General features: G+C 38.4%; 1 protein-coding gene across 1 annotated transcript in view; it reads left to right on the top strand.

Moving 5' to 3' along the window:
* LOC121853499 (ATP-binding cassette sub-family D member 2-like) overlaps positions 1-20,975 on the top strand; it is a 37,411-nt gene that overhangs the window by 1,801 nt on the left and 14,635 nt on the right. The window contains exons 2-5 of the mRNA XM_042347649.1: positions 9,703-9,875; positions 13,182-13,356; positions 13,659-13,768; positions 19,007-19,181. Coding sequence (XP_042203583.1) covers positions 9,703-9,875; positions 13,182-13,356; positions 13,659-13,768; positions 19,007-19,181 — 633 coding nt within the window. The remainder of the gene's footprint in view (positions 1-9,702; positions 9,876-13,181; positions 13,357-13,658; positions 13,769-19,006; positions 19,182-20,975) is intronic.

Here is a 20,975-nt window from a genome sequence, read left to right as displayed (position 1 = left end):
TTGATCTTGATTTTTCCAGTATTTATCTAATTTTGCTTCAAACTTTTCCACCGCCTCCACACTCACTACTCACTCAGGTAACCCATTCCAGTTGTTAACAACCCTACTCGGGAACGAATGTCTTCTGAGATTTAGCCTCGCTCTTGTTTTGTAGATCTTCTTTGTGTTCCCCCGGGTAGTGTCAGCCTCCCTCATCTGGAACATTCCTGCTGTACATGCCTGGTCATATATGCCACACACTATCTTGTATGTTTCCACTTGGTCCCCACGAGATCTTCTGTACGCCAGTGTCGGTAACTGTAATTTCCTTAGTCTTTCCTCATTAGATAAATCCTTGATATGTGGTACTAATTTGGTAGCCCTCCTCTGTACATTCTCTACTGCTTCAATATCCTTAATGAGATATGGGCACCAAATTTGATTAGCATACTTAAGGTGTGGCCTAACCAGAGCTGTGTACAGAGCCTTGAATATAGGTGCATCCAGATGATCAAAAGTTCTTCTAATTTTTGCCCACTATTTTATTAGCCTTGTTGATTTTCTCAGCTAGATGGTCAGAGAACGTCAGCTTATCATCGATGACTACCCCTATATCCTTCTCTACAGTCGTCTTCTTGATCGTGGTGTACATCCCTCTCTAAGATTTTCGAATCTATCTTGAACTCCCATTTTCTCCGTCACCTTGAACGCCTTTCTCTTTTGTCGGATCACCAGTATGGCTTTCGCCAGGCGAGATCTACTGGTGATCTGCTCTCCTATTGCACCCATCTTTGGTCATCCTCTCTTAGGGATTGTGGGGAAACCTTTGTCGTGGCCCTTGACATCTCCAAAGCATTTGACAGGATATGGCACAAGTCTTTGCTATCTAAACTTCCCTCTTTTGGTTTCTCTCCCCCACTTTGTTCTCTCATCTCTAGCTTCCTTGAGAATCGATCCATGGCAGTTGTTGTCGAGGGTTCGATTTCTCGCTCTTTCTCTACCAATAGTGGCGTCCCACAGGGTTCTGTTCTTTCACCAACTCTCTTCTTTCTTTTTATCAATGATTTACTTCACACTACAACTAATTCTCTCCATTCTTACGCCGATGATTCTACTCTTCACTCTTCCTCACATTTTCCCCTTCCTCCTAATCTCAAACTAGATCTGTTTCTAGAACTGATATCATTACTTCTATCAACGCGGATCTGTGCAGCATCTCTGAATGGGTTGATACAAACTTGGTTAAGTTCAATAGTAACAAAACTCAATATTTACCAATTACACTTTGTAAATTAGACGATCTCCCACCAATTACATTTCAGGACGCTATCATCCTCCCAAATTCTGAAATAAATATGTTAGGCCTCACCATTTCCTCCAATATGTCCTGGAAATCACACATCCTTAGTATAACTAAAGCTACCTCCCGAAAGTTGGGATTGCTGTACAGATGCCGCTGCTACTTCACTCCTGAGCAGTTGCTCCAAGTATATAAGGGATTCATTCGTCCTAACTTGGAGTACTGCTCTCATATCTGGGGTGGATCTTCTTCTGTCCAACTATGAGATAGGGTGGAATCAAAGACATTTCGTCTTATTAACTCTCCTCCTTTAGTCGACAATCTCTCTCCCCTTTCTCTTCGCCGCAATGTTGCTTCACTCTCTTTTACAGGTACTTTAACGGGCAATGTTCAGTGGATTTGGCATCCTGTGTACCGCCGGCAAGGCCGTGGGTTCGTAACACACGCCTTGCCCGCGGTGCCCACCATTTCTCTGTGGATGTCGGTCACACGAGAATAGCCCGTTATAGTACCTCCTTCTTTCCTCACACAGCCAAACTGTGGAATGCTCTGCCTTCTTCTGTGTTTCCATGCTCTTACAATCTGTCTCACTTTAAAAAGCTGGTTTTCCGGCATCTTCGTGGTGTAGATTAATACAGTATACCGGGGTAACCTTTTTTCTATATTTTCGATTTCTTTCCGTTCTTTTTTTTTTTTCGCCCCCCAGGCTCCGTTGTGGGTCGTTTGACCTGTGCCCGGGTGGGCTAATTCCCGTAAAAAAAATGATATCCCTGGTCAGTAGGTTTTTTTCTTCCTATCCTCGTGTATTAACTTTTTTCTAGGTGAAAGTTCAGCATCCACTTCTCAGTCCAACCCCTGATCCCATCCAGGTCCTCTTGCAGCATGTCACAATCCTCATCTCGTTGTATTTTCCTAAAAATCTTTGTGTCATCCGCATATAGATATACCTCACTGTCGTGTTTAATTGCCTCAGGCAGGTCATTGATAAAAAGGACAAACAGCAGGGGGCCGAGGACAGAACCCTGAGGGGCCCCACTAGTGACCTCTCTCCAGTCAGATACTTCTCCATTTACCACAACCTTCTGTTTTCTCTTAGTTAAAAAATTCCTTACCCAATCAAGGTATTTTCCATCAATGCGATAACTAGATACTTTTTCTAATAGTCTTTTGTGGGGTACTCTATCAAAAGCCTTCATGAAGTCACAATACACTATGTCCACAGCCTGACTGTCATTGATAATTTCCGCCCACCTGTCAAGTACCCTAATCAACTGTCGGACTGTTGACCTGCCGGAAATGAAGCCAAACTGTTTATTACTAAACAATCCATATTTTCTCATATGGGATATCATCTCTTCCCGTAATATTGACTCCATTAATTTGCAGATTACACTAGTTAGACTGACTGGCCTGTAGTTTCCTGGTTCATTTTTACTTCCCTTCTTATAGATAGTAGTGATATATGCAATACGCCAGTCCTCGGGTATATTTCCTTCTTGAAAAGAGCTTTCAAACAAGATCCTCAGAGGCTGAAGTAGTTCCTCCATCATCTCCTTAATGACTCTTGGATGTAACCCATCTGGACCAGGAGACCTCTGTCTTTTCAATTTTTGAATCACCTTTCTTATTTTGCCCTCGGTTATCTCCAGGTGTTGAAGAGCTGGCACGTCTTTCTTGTTGGTTGTTGGTATCCCCCTATCTGGTTCCTTGATAAAAACTCGTGAGAATTGCTCTGAGAGTACATCTGCCTTTTCTTGATCATTCACAGTCTTCTGTACTTTTTCCTCATCCTTGTAAAGATCTTCAATTCTAGCTTTTGTTCTTGTTTTTGTCTGTACATACTTCCAGAACACTTTTGGATTTGCCTTAACATTTTTTGCAATCTCTTGTTCTTTGCATTTCAAGATGTTTCTAGTTTCCCATCTGACCCGGTTATTTTATCTCCTGTATTCCTTTTCAGTTTCCAGATACATCTCCCTTGTGCATGCTCTTTCATTGAACTTCGTTTTCATTATTTTCAGTCTCTCCCACAGTCTCTGTTTTTTCTTCACTTTAGCCCAGAGCTTCCTGTTCATAGGTAATTTTTCATTTGTTCTTTTTCTGCTAACCCTCAGTCCTCTGATTATCTTCTTAGGGACACACTCGTCAATGACTGCCTGGAATTTTCCTTTGAACTTATTCCACTTACTTTCAATGTCTGGTTCCAATGATAAGTATTGGATCCAGTCCATCGTAAGCCTTTGCTTCTTCAGTAGGTAATCCGCCTTTTCATACATGTACACTTGTTTTTTACTTTTGTCTTCCATCTCCTGTGTGTCACAATGGAAATAAATACAGGCATGGTCACTCTTTCCCAGTGGACTCTCCAGCTTGATATCTCCTACTATAGATTCTTCGTTACTGAACAACAGGTCAAGGGTATTGCCTGTGCTGTCTCCTCTTATCCTGGTGATTTCTTCTATATGTTGAGTGAGAATACAAATAGCTGTGCCGTAAACACCAGGTTATTATATCTCGTCAGTCCATATAGCATGTGGCCTTCCATATACAAACAATACCTCACTCGTCGGGAATCGAACCTTGGACCTCTACGTGTGAACAGGGATCGCTACCACCTACTGTACAGTAATATTTACGTCAAAAAATGAAGATGAATCACTCATGGTAAGTCAATTTGGACACGCATTCCCGTAGCTCGGTTTCACCACGGGAGCGAACTTTTGTCCTCGACTGTACATGAGTATCATGCTGTATATAACTACGTAGTTGGGGATATTAGCTGTACAGTACTTAGCCGGGGTACCCTGGTATGCAAGCTGTTACGTAAATAGCAGGGGTACTTAGCAACTCTGGCACTTTTATTTTATTATTTATCATTTCATCAGTTATCAGCTTACTAGTCATTCAGTCAGTTGGTCTGTTCTTTGTTGTGAACTTTTTTTGTGTTTGGATAATTAGGTTTTGGTGGTTCATCTTATCTACAATAAGTCATAATATTACTGTACAGTATATGGAAATGTAATAATAATAACATTTTCTGGAAGTGTTTGAGTGTATGGAAAGGACAATAATGGTGCTCCTGCAGGGAAGCTGTCGTGTTCATATGTACAGTATTGTCATTTTGTCAAGCTACTTACAGGTACAGTACACTACAGGTAATTCAGTAATTGACGAGCTGTTTAGCCTTAACAGCTAGCTACTTGATGATATTTATACAAGAAAGATAAAAGCTTTCTAACCTTGACAAATATACAAACAATTTTGATAGGTGCTTTTTACAAGATATCGTTTTTGAAGTGCCAAAAATGGGTGGAGGAAAATGACCAAACACAGCCTTGCCTTGAGTGCCACGTTTAGACTGTAGGACTGATTCTTTTCATAGAATGGAATTCTTTTGTATTGTATAAGAATAGAGTAAGAAATACCGTATTGTAACTGAAGCTATGTAGTAGCTATTTTAGGTTAGGTAAGGTTAAACTTGGTAGGTTTGTTACAGATTGTAAGAATGTTTTGTTACTTGGTAGATACAGAATGTTATTTACATTTTGAGCACCCATGTTACCATATTTGAAATCTCTTGTAACTTGTCACAGTAATTTCAGGAAAGTTGTTGTTTTGGTTGTTCAATTAATCTGTTCACAGTTTTTAGGAGATTGTGTCAGACAAAAAAAACGACAACTTGAGGGGTTGTTATTGGATCACCATCTTTTGTAGATAATTACAAAAGTTTTGGGAAGAAGAAGAAGAAGAGCATTTCTGCTTTAGCTATATAAACATGGCAGGTGGACTGAAGGTTCAGAGCTGCTCCTCTGTGCAGGGAAAATTTAGCCTTCCAGAGGACACATTTTCATAGTTATACAGTATACCTCTCCTGGTCCACCACACAGGTAAAAGAAATAAAACTAACTTAATGCTGAATTTCTTAGGATATGAGCCTTAAACCCCTGTGTCCCTGTTACTCTTGAGCCTCCCCTACTGTGCCACTAATTTTACAGTTATTATCTGTTGTATTTCACTCTTATTCAACACACGAGCCCAGAATGCCCACTCCTTACCTTACTACTCTTTACCAGTACGTACAGTATTGTGCATTGCTCAAACATCGTATGGTTATGACATGTTTATAAGCTGATCTGTTCGGGGTCATAAAGGTGAATTGCTTCATTAGTAGATTAATATCTTATCTCTAAAATGTGTCTGTCTGTCCATCTGTCTCACTCAAAATTACAGTTGTATGTTTCTTTCACATGCAAAATCTATACAGCCATAACTGGAATATAGGCATAGGTATTGTTTCATCTACATTTGTTTGTTATTAGACTTTAAAGTGCTTAGTGTACTACCTGGTAAACCTACTGTATGTAATGCTGTGATAAAGAATAGGCTGGGCATAAGACCTTGAGGGAGATCGTGAGGGAAGGCTGTGATAGGTGGTGTGTGGGGTGAATGTGGTTAATGTAGAGTAAATGTTGTTAATGTGGGTTCTGTGGGGTGAATGTGGTTAATGTAGAGTAAATGTTGTTAATGTGGGTTCTGTGGGGTGAATGTGGTTAATGTAGAGTAAATGTTGTTAATGTGGGTTCTGTGGGGTGAATGTTGTTAATGTGGGTTCTGTGGGGTGAATGTGGTTAATGTAGAGTAAATGTTGTTAATGTGGGTTCTGTGGGGTGAATGTGGTTAATGTAGAGTAAATGTTGTTAATGTGGGTTCTGGGGTGAATGGGTGAATGTAGAATAAAAATGCTGTGTGGGTTCCATTAAGAATATCAAGAACTATTGATTAATGTGGTTAATGTAGAGTAAATGTTGTTAATGTGGGTTCTGTGGGGTGAATGTGGTTAATGTAGAGTAAATGTTGTTAATGTGGGTTCTGTGGGGTGAATGTGCTGTGGGGTGAATGTGGTTAATGTAGAGTAAATGTTGTTAATGTGGGTTCTGTGGGGTGAATGTGGTTAATGTAGAGTAAATGTTGTTAATGTGGGTTCTGTGGGGTGAATGTAGATAAAATTTGCCATTAAGATATCAAGAACTATTGATTAAAGCTGGACTAATGTGCAGTGTAGACAATTTGATATCATCTTATGACTTTTATAGTTTCTCATGACTTTTAACATTACTGTTAACCCTTAAGTTGTGGCCATCTTCAGTGGGAGTTGGCTGTAGGGACAGCAGCCATCATCAGTGGATGTTAGCTGTAGGGACGGTATTCATCTTGTAATTTCCATGTTTCCTGAGCACCTTTTATTATAGATTCATGCATCACCAGTAAATATCTATCTTTGTCACCACTCCCCTACAGCTACTTAGTAAATAGTGTCCCACCAACAGTGACTATGGGAGACAGTACAGTATTTGGCGCCTCAAGAAAGTGGATATATGTGATATATGATAGTGATGATAATGCAGAGGAAGAATATGAAGTGGCAAATCATGAAACAGAAAGTGTTTATTTTTAGATAATTTAGCTACATACTTTTGCAATGAAAATCTATACCCCTGTATAAACTTTTTTTTTTTATTATTGTGCATATGAGGGGAAGCAGGGAATTTTTATCCATCAGTTAAGGGTTAAAGTCATGCTAGAGAGTTTTTTTTAGCAAAATAGGTTAACTAATAATCATTAGTTTTTGTTGTGTACTGTAGGTGTTATATTCTGCCATGTCTCACACAGTTAACTACAGACATGTCATTGTCAGATTTACTCTACTGTACGGTATTCAATAAGGCATCGTCCCCAGTGGCTTATATGGGGGGTTGCATGTGGTCATGGCTCCCCTTTTGCTACTGCCCTCAACCCAACGCAACCAGTTTCTGAGGACGTAAGTACCGTACTTAGAAATTAATGCAGGCTCATTGTCAGGGGGGAAGCATCCAACAGAAGTACTACTAATATTGGCCATTAAATGTGTCCTACTATTCATTGCAGCTGACCTCAAAAAGTCCCTGAAATTGGGCAAATTTCAAAATTTTCTCTGGGGCCTTACAGTCCCCTCCTCCCCTTCACTGAACCCCCCAGCTGTATTAGCTCACCACACTTGACCTCTGCTTACACCACTGGATAGAAATAAATAATGGGTATTATTGCAGTTTCACTCCCAATTGAGTGAGAGCAAATTTGGGTTCACCAGAAATTAAATAGTGTCAATTGCAACAACTTTTTCTAATACTACCACTTCCGTCGCAAATGGATATTAACCGAGATGGTAAATTCTTGTAAGAAATTAACATAAATCTGCAGTCAGCACGTGTCGTCTGGTGGTTTACAACTGACCCGCTCGGTTTGAGCATACTCTCATGTTGATAAGGTTAGGTAGGTTTCTTTGGTTGGTTAGATCAGGTTCTATGGGGAGGTGATAACTCAAAATTGGCTCATTTCCAACAGAAATGAAGGTCATTTGAATTGAATCACACAAAATACCATGGGAAAACTTAGATTTCTGGTAAAAAAAACAATCAGTAGTGAAACTGCAATTTTACCAAATAATGTCCCTATCCTCAAATCTTGCGCCCTCCCCCCCCCTTTTCCAGAAACTTATACTGTACATTATACGCCGCTGGTCATCCCCTTGCCTAAGATTGAAGCTTTTTGAAGTGGGGTGATTTGAATTGAATTAACCGGTAGGTTATTATATTTATTTTCATTGTTATAAATGAACTAGTTTTTATTATTTATATTATTGTTGGTATTCCTCCTTTATCTTACCATAACACATCCTTCTTTATATCTCTATAGTATCCTCCTCCTCCTCCTACACCTTCTCCTTTTTCTTTCTCCCTTCCCCCTCTGCCTGCTCTTTCCTCTTCATTATCAGTCTCCTGTGGGTAATGAAGGCTGGTGGTGTTATCACCGGCCTTGACCACCACCACCACCACACAGTTGACCCATGGCCCCAATGAGGCCACAGATAAGGCACCACTCTATGATAAGGTTTTTGTTTCTAGCTGTTCTTGCCAAGAAATATCAGTTTTCTCAGTTTCTGTTTTGCTTTAATATTGTAATCTGAGATTTTATGGCACATGTACAGTAGCTGCAGTACAGTACAGTACTCAATTATTACAACAGTGATTTATTGTATTAAAGTCCACCTTAACTGCATAGTATTGATTGGTCTGCCGTTTCCTTATTTCATATGACTAAACACTAATGCAAACCTAATCTAACCCCTTCAGGTAGTATTAAGATGTTTAAAAACATTGTGAAATAAGCTGGGGCTTTTCAGTGGTGATCTACACAATAATGTTTCCATGAAGCTGCTACAGCAGGTGTTGGCAACCCTGGGCACACGTGCCGAAGGTGGCACGTGGGGATACTTTTTTATACACTAAAAAATATGGGAATTTTTCAGGAATTAGGCTACTGCAATAAGTGAAATTTACTTGTAATGCTTGGCTGAGAAAATTATATAGAGAAGCAGAGCATGTTTATGTTGAAAAAAAAGTGGAACATCCACCTTTTAAAAGAAAAAAAAAGAAAAATTTAATAATTTTGAGAAAGCAGTTTACTTTCCATAACTGAAGTGTACCGAGTACTGTACACAGTACTGTACTTGATCTGAACTTCCATCAAAATTCTCAGCAATAAAGAAAGTTGCTCTCTCTCTCTCTCTCTCTCTCTCTCTCTCTCTCTCTCTTTTGTCATATTTTAGAACCACCTATTATTGTGAACAAGTTTACTCCCTGATGAAGAACACACTTGGCATTCAACTGACCGTACAAACTTCTGTAGTTACCTTTGTCTCCAGAGCTGACACAACTGGAGGGGCAAGGATGTCATGAACTATATATATATATATATATATATATATATATATATATATATATATATATATATATATATATATATATATATATATATATATATATATATATATATATATATATATATATATATATATATATATATATATATATATATATATATATACCTGAAATTACGAGTTGAAAAATAACCAAACCATAACATGTAGCTTGGCCTGGTAGAGATCTAGGGGTATGGTAGAGAAGTCTCAGATAAAGTGTGGTGAGGAGTACAGTATAAAATGTATAATGTGTGATAATGGTTCTTTAAGTTTTTCAATAAGTATCAGCTTGTCTGTTACTCTTTATTATATGTTACAGTTCCTCCACTTAGTATTCATGCAGTGATGAACTGTTGGACAACTCCTTGGGATTAAGGGACGCCTGTCTGGCATACGGAGCATTTGTCCAATAGGCTTAGGGTGTCTTATAGCTGGGTGCCATTATATACAGTGTCTGTTATACCAAGTTTTGCTACATTCATAAACGTTTCTTTCTAAGTTTGAGCAATGGGTTCTGTGATTACATACTACTGTAAATATAATTAGCAGTGGTCATTTATAGAACTTAGTTTCTAAACATGGTTTGATCTCACTTGTGAATTCACCTTTATAATTTTATCCATAGGTCCAGCATTGGGTACCCTGGTTGTTATGATCACAGGACGCATACTGAGAAGGGTGTCGCCCAAATTTGGCACTCTCGTAGCTGAGGAGGCACACCGGAAAGGTTACCTCAGAGCCGTCCACTCTCGGATCATCACCAATGCTGAAGAGATTGCCTTCTACGGTGGTCATAAGGTAACCTACATTATTACTCTACTCTTTCTAACTTTGTACTGTAGCCTTCAATTTTATATGAGGTTTGGTTGGGCAATGAAGTTAACTTTCCTTAAGTGGATATGGTAGCTACCCTTATTCTAGCTGCAAATCAGAGGTACCCTACATGATTGTGTTATACCTGTAAGATGATATTAATGTGATTGGTAGGCCCAGTCTGTAGACCCTTAAGGGATATTGTATAGTCCTATCTTATGTACAGTACAGTATTAAAAAATACATTCATTGGATATAACAAATGAGTGGTTTGTTAACATGTCTCAACAGTGCTGTCAGATTAGCAGTGCCCGGCAGCCTGGACGTACCCAGACTAGGGGCCAGACAAGTGACGTTTCATGTCTGTGTGCCTGGCACTTGCCCGGTTCAAAAGTTAATATTTTTAGAGGAAAATATCCACATGGGAATTTGTAAGTTGCTGCATGACCCCATCTCTCTGTGCATGTTTAACTAGTGAAGTTCGTCAACCAGTGAGGTGACAGGAGGGGAAGGGGGGCTGTGTGTGTGTGTGTGTGTGTGTCATGACTTTCATCGACGTAACCAAGGCCTTTGACTCGGTCAACAGGGAAGCCCTCTGGTGGACCCTCAGTCATTTTGGCTGCCTACCAAAATTCATCGCCATTGTGAGGCAACTCCACGATGGCATAAACGGCAGTGTCCTGCACAACGGCACCCAGTAAGAATTCGTCCCCATCCAAACAGGGGTTAAACAAGGGTGTGTACTGGCACCAACTCTCTTTTCCATCTCCTTGGCTGCCTTCCTTACTCGTGCCAGTGCCAATTTAGCCAGTGGGGTGAACATCGAGTACTGGTTGAAGGGGTATCTTTTCAACATAAGACAACTCCAGGCAAGAACAAAGGTGTCTGCAGTTTCCATTACTGAACATCAGTATGCAGACGACCTCATCCTTGTTGCTCACACTGAACACAACCTACAGGAGATTCTGAACACCTACGCAGACGCGTATGCACACTTCAGCCTTGAGGTGAATGCACGTAAGATTCGGATTCTCTTTCAACCTGCCCCTGGTTCAGACTCACCTCCACCATCCATCCAGCTTAGCGGTACTACCCTCTCTAATGTTGCCCATTTTCATTTTCTTGGCTCCCACCTGTCCACCACCGCAGACATCGATTAAGAGATTCAGCATCGGATCAGATGTGCATCTCAAGCCTTTGGCAGACCTCAAAATCGTGTCTTCAGCTGTAGGGAGCTGGAATTATCTACAAAGCTGCACGTATATCGAGCAGTGGTCCTCTCCACCCTGCTATATGGCAGTGAGACATGGGTCACATACAGGAGGCACCTCAAGGCACTTGAAAACTTTCACCAACGTAGTCTGTGTTCCATCCTCCGAGTTCGCTGGGAAGATAAGAGAACAAATGCCAGTATTCTTACTGACACCAACTGTAGGAACATCGAGGCTACCATTATCCATGAACAACTACGTTGGACTAGCATGGACGACAGTAGACTGCCAATGCAGCTACTTTATAGTCACCTAACGAATAGTAAACGTAACGCTGGCGGGCAAATTGAAAAGGCATAAGGTTAGTCTTAAGACAAGCCTGAAAAGTGCCAAATCGACCCCTTCACCTGGGAGACGATTACTCCACATCGTAACCCTTAGAGGAGCACCGCACAGGAAGGTGTCAATGCTTTCGAGTTAGCCCGACTGCAAACCGAGGCAGACAAGCGCCAACGCCGGAAAGACGCTGCCACTGCCCCTCCCGCAGAAGATGGAGCCCTCCACATGTGCAACGAATGTGAACGACACTGCGGGTCCCGTATCGGCTTCTTTAGTCACCTCAAAACTCACCAACGTAGGTGACATCCCTAATAACTCATATCATTGTATTATAGCTGGATGATCGTCATACTCGATTCCTAGTGACAGAAAAGTAGTAGTGTGTGTGTGTGCGTGTGCGTGCTTGACCTGACACCATATGACATTTGTAGCTGACTTGATCCGTGACCTTTCTGTTCCCACAATGACCTGTCCTGCTAAGAAAGCCCAGGTGCATGGGACAGCCTCAGTAACATTATAGCTGATCCCTCCTATTTGTGTTGGCCTATTATCACAATGACCTTACCTTTATAACAGTTCCCACTGATTGCTGTTTAAGACAGATTTGTGTTATAAATTGAAGTGAATTCATCAACATGTATAAGACGCCAGGAAAATTGACCGGGTGAGTTTTAAAGACATTAGTGATGTGTTAGTTGATACTCATAATAAATTTTAATGCTTTAATTGTTTATTCAATCTTTCTCCCCCCAAAATGGGCAAGTAAATTTCCTCCAAAATTTGTCAGGGCAAGTAAATGTTCCACTTAATCTGCTCAGCCTGTGTCTCACCAGTTTTAGTATGATTCAGTTTACCTTTAATGTTTTATCTATTGTTGTATTAATGAAAATATCTAGTTAAGCTCAAGTCCTATTATTTTGGATTGGTATTGATTCTGGGTTCATCTTGTGATACAGTGATTCATACTGGTTAGTGTTGAGAATTCTAGATAGAGCAGGTTTTTGGAGAAGTATAAATCTTTACTTTCACTTAGAATATTAAATGGCTAGGTTTACCAGTGGAACTATGCTATGATAGGCTCTCCTTGTAAGAGTTAGTGCCATACATGACAAATTCTTTATTTTCCTGCCTAGAGGTTTAGTTCTCATAAACATATCACCTCACCCCCCTCCCTCCCCCCATCTTCCTAGTCAGTAAACAGACCATTTTGCATCCCTTAATTTTAGCTGTGTTGATTTATGAGTGTTTATTTTAACTTAATACAGTACTGTACTACAAAAAACAATGTTTTGTTTATTCTAGGAGATAGGCTGAGGTGCATCTGGGTAGACTCAGTCTTTTTAGTATTTTGTGTTTCTCTCAAGTACCAAACTAAATTATTCCATTGAGACAGCACTTCGATTTGGTGCGAATTTGGTTTAAAGCGACCTCTCTTGGAACCTATCTCGTGTTATATTAACTAGTACAGTATTATACTGTACTAGGATGAATTATCATATATTCATATTTATTGTACAATACATTACACACTACAAAGTTTGAACACCTAGTCATGTTCATAACACAGTACAGGACATTATTGTAGTACACTGAATCACTCACTCAATTTGTTTCACACTAAATACATCAGAAACAAAAATATTATCCTTCATTATGTATTCCTCAGCTTCATGTTGATGAAGACACTACTTTTTTGGTCATGGATGGCAGTTGGTGTTAATAAGGCACCCATGTGTTACAGGTGGAGCTGGGCATCCTGCAGCAGGCATATCAGTCACTGGTACACCAGATGGGGGTGATCTTCAACAAGAGATTGTGGTACATCATGTTAGAACAATTCCTCATGAAGTATGTGTGGTCAGGTGCTGGCATGATCATGGTCTCCATCCCTCTCCTCACTTCCACCAAAAATGAGAGTGAGTAAGAGACTCTGTCTGTATATTCCTTATCTCTCTTGGTATTTTTCTCTTTCACTACCTTTCTATCCATATTCCTTTACTGATATGTCTATCTCTCTTTCTTTTGATTAAAAACATTCAAATTGTTTCTTAACTGAAACCAGAATGTGATGTACAGTTCCTACTTACACCATCTTAGTGATAAACTCTTGTAGTTTTGTGATTTGTGGTTATATCACAATGCCTTTGATTACTAACAGTGACAGCTGCTTGCACTCACACACTTATATCCTCACCATCATTGTTGACACCAATGACAGGTGGAGAGACTGATGGAGGAGTTTCGGAGCGTACACAGTACTTCACCACTGCCAAGAACATGCTGGTGTCTGGAGCTGATGCTGTTGAACGTCTCTTGACATCGTACAAGGTGTGTCAGTTTCACAGCTCTTTGTCAGCCTCACAAATTTGACACTTATAGAAACAGTACAGTATTATAACTTTCTACTTCAGAGAGTTCTTGTAATGTTGAGGCATATCTCTTCACCTCTGCTCTCTCATCCTTAATGAATATTCTCTTGGTAATTAACCAACTTAAGTCTCTTTCTCATTATGTGCCTTATATACCATTTAGTTTCTCTTTGTGCTGCAACCAATTCCTCTTATACTTGTACTTAGGCATTCTGTTCTCTACACATCTCTGTCAGTTTAATACTCTTTATCAGTGTTTCAGTGCTAATTTTTTAGGTGCCGGAGCTGTCAAAATGCTTGCCTCTCTCTCTCTCTCTCTCTGTATATATACAGTAATACCCCGCTTTACGCGTTTTTTTTTTACGCGTTTCTACATTTACGCGGTACCCTGCCAGAACCGGAATTCCCACTTTACGCGGTGCATCTACTCATATACGCGGGTGAAGTATAATATTTTTATTTAGCTCATAAAATTCATACAAATTACCCGGCCAGAATATAATTTACATTGCTGGAATTCTTACAATTTGATGATCATTTTGAATATAAGAATCATAGATTTTGCATTAGACATACAAATTTTAGATCTAATGAAAGTATTTTGTTTACTCAGAGCAAATATGTTATCTTTTGTGCAAAATATATGACGTGTATATTCAAAATATTCCTGGTCTTACAAGGAATCCAGCAATGTCAATTATATTATCCTAACTTTAGTCTGAGGTATTATTTATAACTAAAAATGTAAATATACTGTTATAACCCAAACATTTCTCTGGTAGGGAGGGAAGGTGGGGGTGAGGGGTAGGGAGGGAGGGAGGGACCCAGGGAGCAGGTGGGAAGAGGGAGGGAGGTGGGGTATTTTGATTGACAGATAGTATTTGGGTAAGTATACAGTATTTTGTTTATTTATTGAAGATATTTGTTTTAGCTCATAAAATTCATACAAATTACCTGGCCAGAATATAGTTTACATTGCTGGAATTCTTGCAATTTGATGATCATTTTGAATATAAACATCATAGATTTTGCATTAGACATACGAATTTTAGATCTACTGTAAGTATTTTGTTTACTCTGAGCAAATATGTTATCTTTTGTGCAAAATATATGACGTGTATATTCAAAATATTCCTGATCTTGCAAGGAATCCAGCAATGTCAATTATATTATCCTAACTTTAGTCTGAGGTATTATTTATTACTAAAAAGGTAAATATTCTGTTTTCTCCCTCACATTTTTCTGGTAGGGAGGGAAGGTGGGGTGTGGGGGGGAGGGACCGACCGACCCAGCTGGCGTGGTGGGAAGAGGGGGGGAGAGGCAAGGTGGGGTATTTTGATTGATAGATAGTGTCGTGAAGAATATTTTTTTTTTTTATTAACTGAAGATATTTGTTTTAGCTCATAAAATTCATACAAATTACCCTGCCAGAATATAATTTACATTGCTGGAATTCTTACAATTTGATGATCATTTTGAATATAAACATCATAGATTTCGCATTAGACATACGAATTTTAGATCTAATGTAAGTATTTTGTTTACTTAGAGTAAATATGTTATCTTTTGTGCAAAATATATGACATTTATATTCAAAATATTCCTGGTCTTGCAAGGACACCAGCAATGTCAATTATATTATCCTAACTTTAGTTTGAGGTATTATTTATTACTATACCTTAAAATCTAGTGTCTTCCCCCAAACATTTCTCAGAGAGGGAAGAGCCAGTGAGTGTGAGAAGAGGGGGAGGGAGTTGAGTCCATTATTTGAATGGACATTAACTTGGCGACTGTATTTCTCTTAAATATTAATTGTGTGCTTGCACCATCATGAAATTAAGATGCTATTTTTACTAGAACATAGGTATTGTGTCGGGAAAAAGTGGAGTTTGGGGGTCGGCCCGGTCTCTATTTCAATTAATCCCATATGTTATGTTGTTCACTTTATGCTTTTCTCGCTTTACGCGGGCCTCCGTGGGTTCAATTGACTGCCTAAAGTGAGGGTTCACTGTATATATATATATATATATATATATATATATATATATATATATATATATATATATATATATATATATATATATATATATATATATATATATATATATATGTATATGTATATATATATATATATATATATATATATATATATATATATATATATATATATATATATATATATATATATATATATACACAGTCATCCTTAACGTCTCAATCGAATGTTCAATCGCATATACGTCTTGAGGCCCCCAAAAAGTGACGCTGGACCAATTCTCCACGACCCCCTGACGGAGACATGATGATCCTCCCCATACTGGTCAGATATTATGTGTTAAAGGAATATGCTTCCTTACTTAGGCATTTTTTAAGCATTTGCCTACAGGTGAAATGTTAACCTACATCTATTGAGGATAAAATCTTTCACCTACAAATTGACAATAACACATTTGCTGTAATCAGACATAACTAGTTGCCTCAACAATTGCAACCCCAGTTGCAATTGGGGTTGCAATTTCAAATTCTGTGGCATTACTAAAAATAGTAAAGTTTCTGGTGCACTCTAAGATTAAGAGAGAAAATGGAGGACTCAGGCGTCCTGATGTGAGAGAAAACAGTCTCGTATGACGGGGGACCAAATAAAAAAAGCATAGCTACATGTTTTGTGGACTACAGTATTAACCGTACCCTTTTCATCACTTTGTAATAAACCTAGTCATGCCTGTGTGTGTTTCTGATAATTACCATAACATTATATATTTATATATTTAGCGGTTGTACAAACACAAGGCCTCACACATGCCACTCACACTGACAGACTTGACAAGTTTTACCAACCATAAAGACAGTTGAAGCTTTAAACATCACTCACAATGGATCTTGAATATTCCAACTGTAATCAGACATTCTAAGTTGCCTCAACAATTGCAACCCCAGTTGCAATTTCAAATTCTGTGTCATTACTAAGAAATAAATAAGTGTCTGGTGTACTGCACTCTAAGATTAAGAGAAAACGGACGACTCAGGAGTCCTGAAGTGAGAGAAAACGGACTTCTTTGATGGGGCACTCAAATAAAGAGAGACATAGCTACATGTTTTGTGGACTACCCACTTTACATTATCCATTTCATCACTTTGTAATAAACCTAGCCGTGCCTATGTGTGTTTATGATATTTACCATAACATTATACAGTATATATCACTAGCAAATGCTACAAGGTTCTGTTTCAAGTAAGAGTCATCAAAACCATGGTTATTGAGACAGTTCAATAGATGCTTAGCAATAGTTGTAGCTTTTTGATGAGGCAGTTCAATTTGATCTAAAAACATAAAATTGGGATCACCTTCCTTATCACTTTCACATTTCAAATAAACTATTAGGGCAGTCTTGATGCTCAGGCTAGTTGATTCAACAATGAGAACAGAAATTTTACCATTTATCTGCTTGATATGCTGGCAAATTTTCTTACTCATATTAATGGCTATGTGATTAATGATGTCTGTAGCACTAGTGCGGGAATGCAGTCCAAATTCAATATCAATACCATTTTTGTTTTGAAGTTCCAGTAAGCCGAAGTGATCAGAGTATGGTCTGTCATTCTGAGCTAAATAATATGCAGAACGAAAAATTTAACAAGTTGCCCTTAGATGCGAAGCATTCATAGTGTCACATAATTTTCCAAGAGCATCTTCACGAGCTTTATTTTCAACACTTAGAGCAGCAATGTGAGCTTTTGATAGTTTGTGATCAACAATTTTTTTTCTGAGTGACTTCAAGCGTGTACTTCGATTGTCTCCATAATATGATACTTGGCACATTTGCCATTCATTTGACAGCCTCGAACCCATAGAAGTGAAAAGTGTCAGATTTCTTATGTTTGCATATAATTTACACCCAAGTTTATCATCCTTGAAGTCTAACCTGGGATAAGTTTCCTTCTTTTTTCCCACATTTCTTCAGTCCAAACATCTGCACAGGGATACAAGCCTGACTTCGAAGCACCATTACTTTCAGAACTGCATTTGGACCCGGTTAGAAAATTTGCACTAGAAGCAGGTGAAACACAGCTTTTGTCACTTTTACTATTATCAGTCTCTTGTACATTATTCTTGTTACACTCCTCAGCTTGTTTACGAAATAAAGAAGTTAATGTTGTTTGCTTAGAAGCCATAGGGTTGTTAGTGAGGAAAATTAAATTTAGTATTTGCGAGTAATCCACGGACCACCACAGATGTAGCCTTACTAATGCAACTGAGTCAGAGCAGGCTTAGCAGTGTTGCTACGCAGTTATAGAAATAATGCTAGATTTGTCCTTAAATATGGCAAATAGTACAGAGTCAGAGAATATTTAAAGAATCCAAGTTAAAAACTTAGAAATAAAGCAAATCATTTTTTTTGCACTTTTAGCCACCTAAATTGGCACCAAATAATCAAGTATGAAAGAAAGAACGTCTAATGAACTATTGCTAAAGCCATGAATATCACTGAATATTAGCATCAAAAGTGGTTGGTTGGCAACTCTGCCTCGTACCGTTTCTCTCGCAGAAACGTTTGGACAGGAAGTGTACCTGTGAGTGTCCATACTCACGATATTCTCACACGTCGGGTATTACATGGTTAGACCAATACAAATCCTGTTTAGTCTTTAAATATATAAGAAGTTAAGTAGCTTGAATCTTTACATAAATTATTATCGTATCTATATGAATAATAAAAAAAATATACTATTTTGGAAGTGACAAATGTTATTTCCCCTTTTGCAATAATCAAACAGAGGTGCCAGAGCTCCGACAGCACTGAACCGCCAACCATTTCAAAGTCACTAAATTCACTATAATCCTCACTCTATTGACTGACTTTAACTCAATTTTTGCTTCTTAAGAAACTTATTTCATCTGTCCACCATTCTTGTTTTGCTCTCCCATAATTCACCAACATCTGTAGAAGTGTACTCACTGTTTCTACCATCAGCTCCAGCAAACATGGTGGCTCATAAATTTTTGTTTTTATCACTGTCCTCAGAATACCATAAAATTGTCTACATGTTAATGCTGTACTTTTTCTGTTCTCTCATATCTTCATCATAGCTGATTGGTTTTCATAATGTACCACTATCTGTCTCCAACTGTTATTTTGTCATAAGTTTTGTATAATGCCTCAGGAATTTTTCTTAACATTCATTCTTTCCATTATAGGAGATCGTAGAGTTGGCCGGTTATACTGCACGAGTTGGTAACATGCTGCAGGTGTTCGAAGATGTACAAAAAGGGCGGTACAAGCGACCCACAGTGATAATGGACGGGGAGCAGCAGCCGGAGCGAGAACGTTCAGCCATACTCTCTTTCAGTAATGGAATGCCAATTATAAATGGTAAGGATTGTAAAGTTTTTGTCAGTTGAACTCTGTTACTGTTCCTCCTTTGTTTTCCTCATGCTTGCACATAAATGGTTTACCAGCCTTATAATTCAAATATATAATTTGCTCCATTGTACACAGCTAAATGAGGCAAACATCTGTAAGAAGAAATACTCTACAGGTATACAGTAGTCCCTCGCCAACTGCGGGGGTTGGGTTCCTGAAAAGCCATGTGATTGGCAAGACTTAAGGCTTATGGGAAATGTGGGGTCAGGTTCCATGGCCACAGATAATATATATATAAAATAGCTTAATATAAATTAAATACCCGATACTTATATAAGTTTTACACTACATATCCATGAAGATGGCATGTTGCTATAAAACAAGAAAAAATGAAGAGCATGGCTGAGTACTGTATGTGTATGAAGTGAACGTGTGTTTGTGGAATTGGCAGGTGGCCAAGTTAGAATGTCTCTGTACTCGTATTTTTGGGTAGATATTTTATATTTTATTTTACAGGCATTAGCCCACCCTGGCACAGGTCACTGACTAACATCAGGGCCTGGGGGACGAAGATATTATAAAAATAATTACAAGTGTACTATAAATTAATAACCAATAAAAATCACGTTTAATAAAAATAAATTAATAATAATAATAGCCATAAATAAATACTGTACAAAAATAAATAAAAGAGTGAGAAACGATATATTGTACAGTATGTATGTTGTGTTGTCAAAGTAAGAGAAACAAATGAGACCCTGCAATTGTGTGTAAATGAGGCAGAAAGACAGATTAGCAACCTGGGACTTGGTCACAATTTTCGTGATGCCATATGGCAGGAGGGTCTACCATTAGACAACAAATTATGCTTCCAATATCTTCCCAGGCAGTAGTACCTTCCTGTTTGATAGCTGCCTACTACCTACTACCTGTACTTATACAGGTTGTACCTCTCTAGTCCGGCAACCTCGGGACCTGACCGGTGCCGGACCATGGAAATTGCCTGACCATGGAAATTCACCCTTTTCCTGGATAGATAGTGACTTGTGCTTATGCTTGGAAGCACTAGCACCACTTTCTCTGCATCATGGTCTCTTTGAAGACATATTGAAGGGTTAAATGTCGTATAGTAGCTTCTCAAATTTCGCGAGTTTTTAATTCTTAACGTATTTTATTGGAACACAAAAAAATAAATAAATAAAAATTTTAACAGCGGAAACTTGAATTTCGACGGGTTTGAACGGCCCGCCAACGTGCAGACGACGTGCATAATCGTGTAAACAGCGTCATTTCTCTTATTCAGTAATAAACAATAATGAATCTTTTGTACAAAAAGACATTCAGTAATAAACAATAATGAATCTTTTGTACATGTCTTTTTTATTGAATTAATGTTTATGTGTGCAAAATGACCAATACAATTCATTAATAATACGTAGAATATTAAAACACACGAGGAAGTGACACAGCATTGTATTCATTGATTACAAAACCAGTGACTGACTGGTTCTACATATAAAACTGAAGAAAATAAGACCTTGGTTGTAGCTGTAGTAAAATTAATATGGTTGTTTTAAGTAATGTTATTTAATGTTAATAAATGGAACAATAGAAGTAGCTAACGATAATGGTAAAGAAAAAAGAGAGATTGCAGATGTAAGTGCGCACACGTGAAAACATATCATCATTACTTTACATAAGAATATGAAAGCAACACTTATTTACTGTTCATATATATTTTAATTAATGTTTCTGAATTTGTTTTTATTGAATTAATGTACGTGTGTGCAAAATTAACAATAC

This window comes from Homarus americanus, unplaced genomic scaffold (assembly GCF_018991925.1).
Source record: "Homarus americanus isolate GMGI-L3 unplaced genomic scaffold, GMGI_Hamer_2.0 scaffold4896, whole genome shotgun sequence".
Taxonomy (NCBI): domain Eukaryota; kingdom Metazoa; phylum Arthropoda; class Malacostraca; order Decapoda; family Nephropidae; genus Homarus; species Homarus americanus.
Note: the sequence above shows the minus strand (reverse complement) of the source record. Positions and strands in the feature narration are given on the sequence as shown.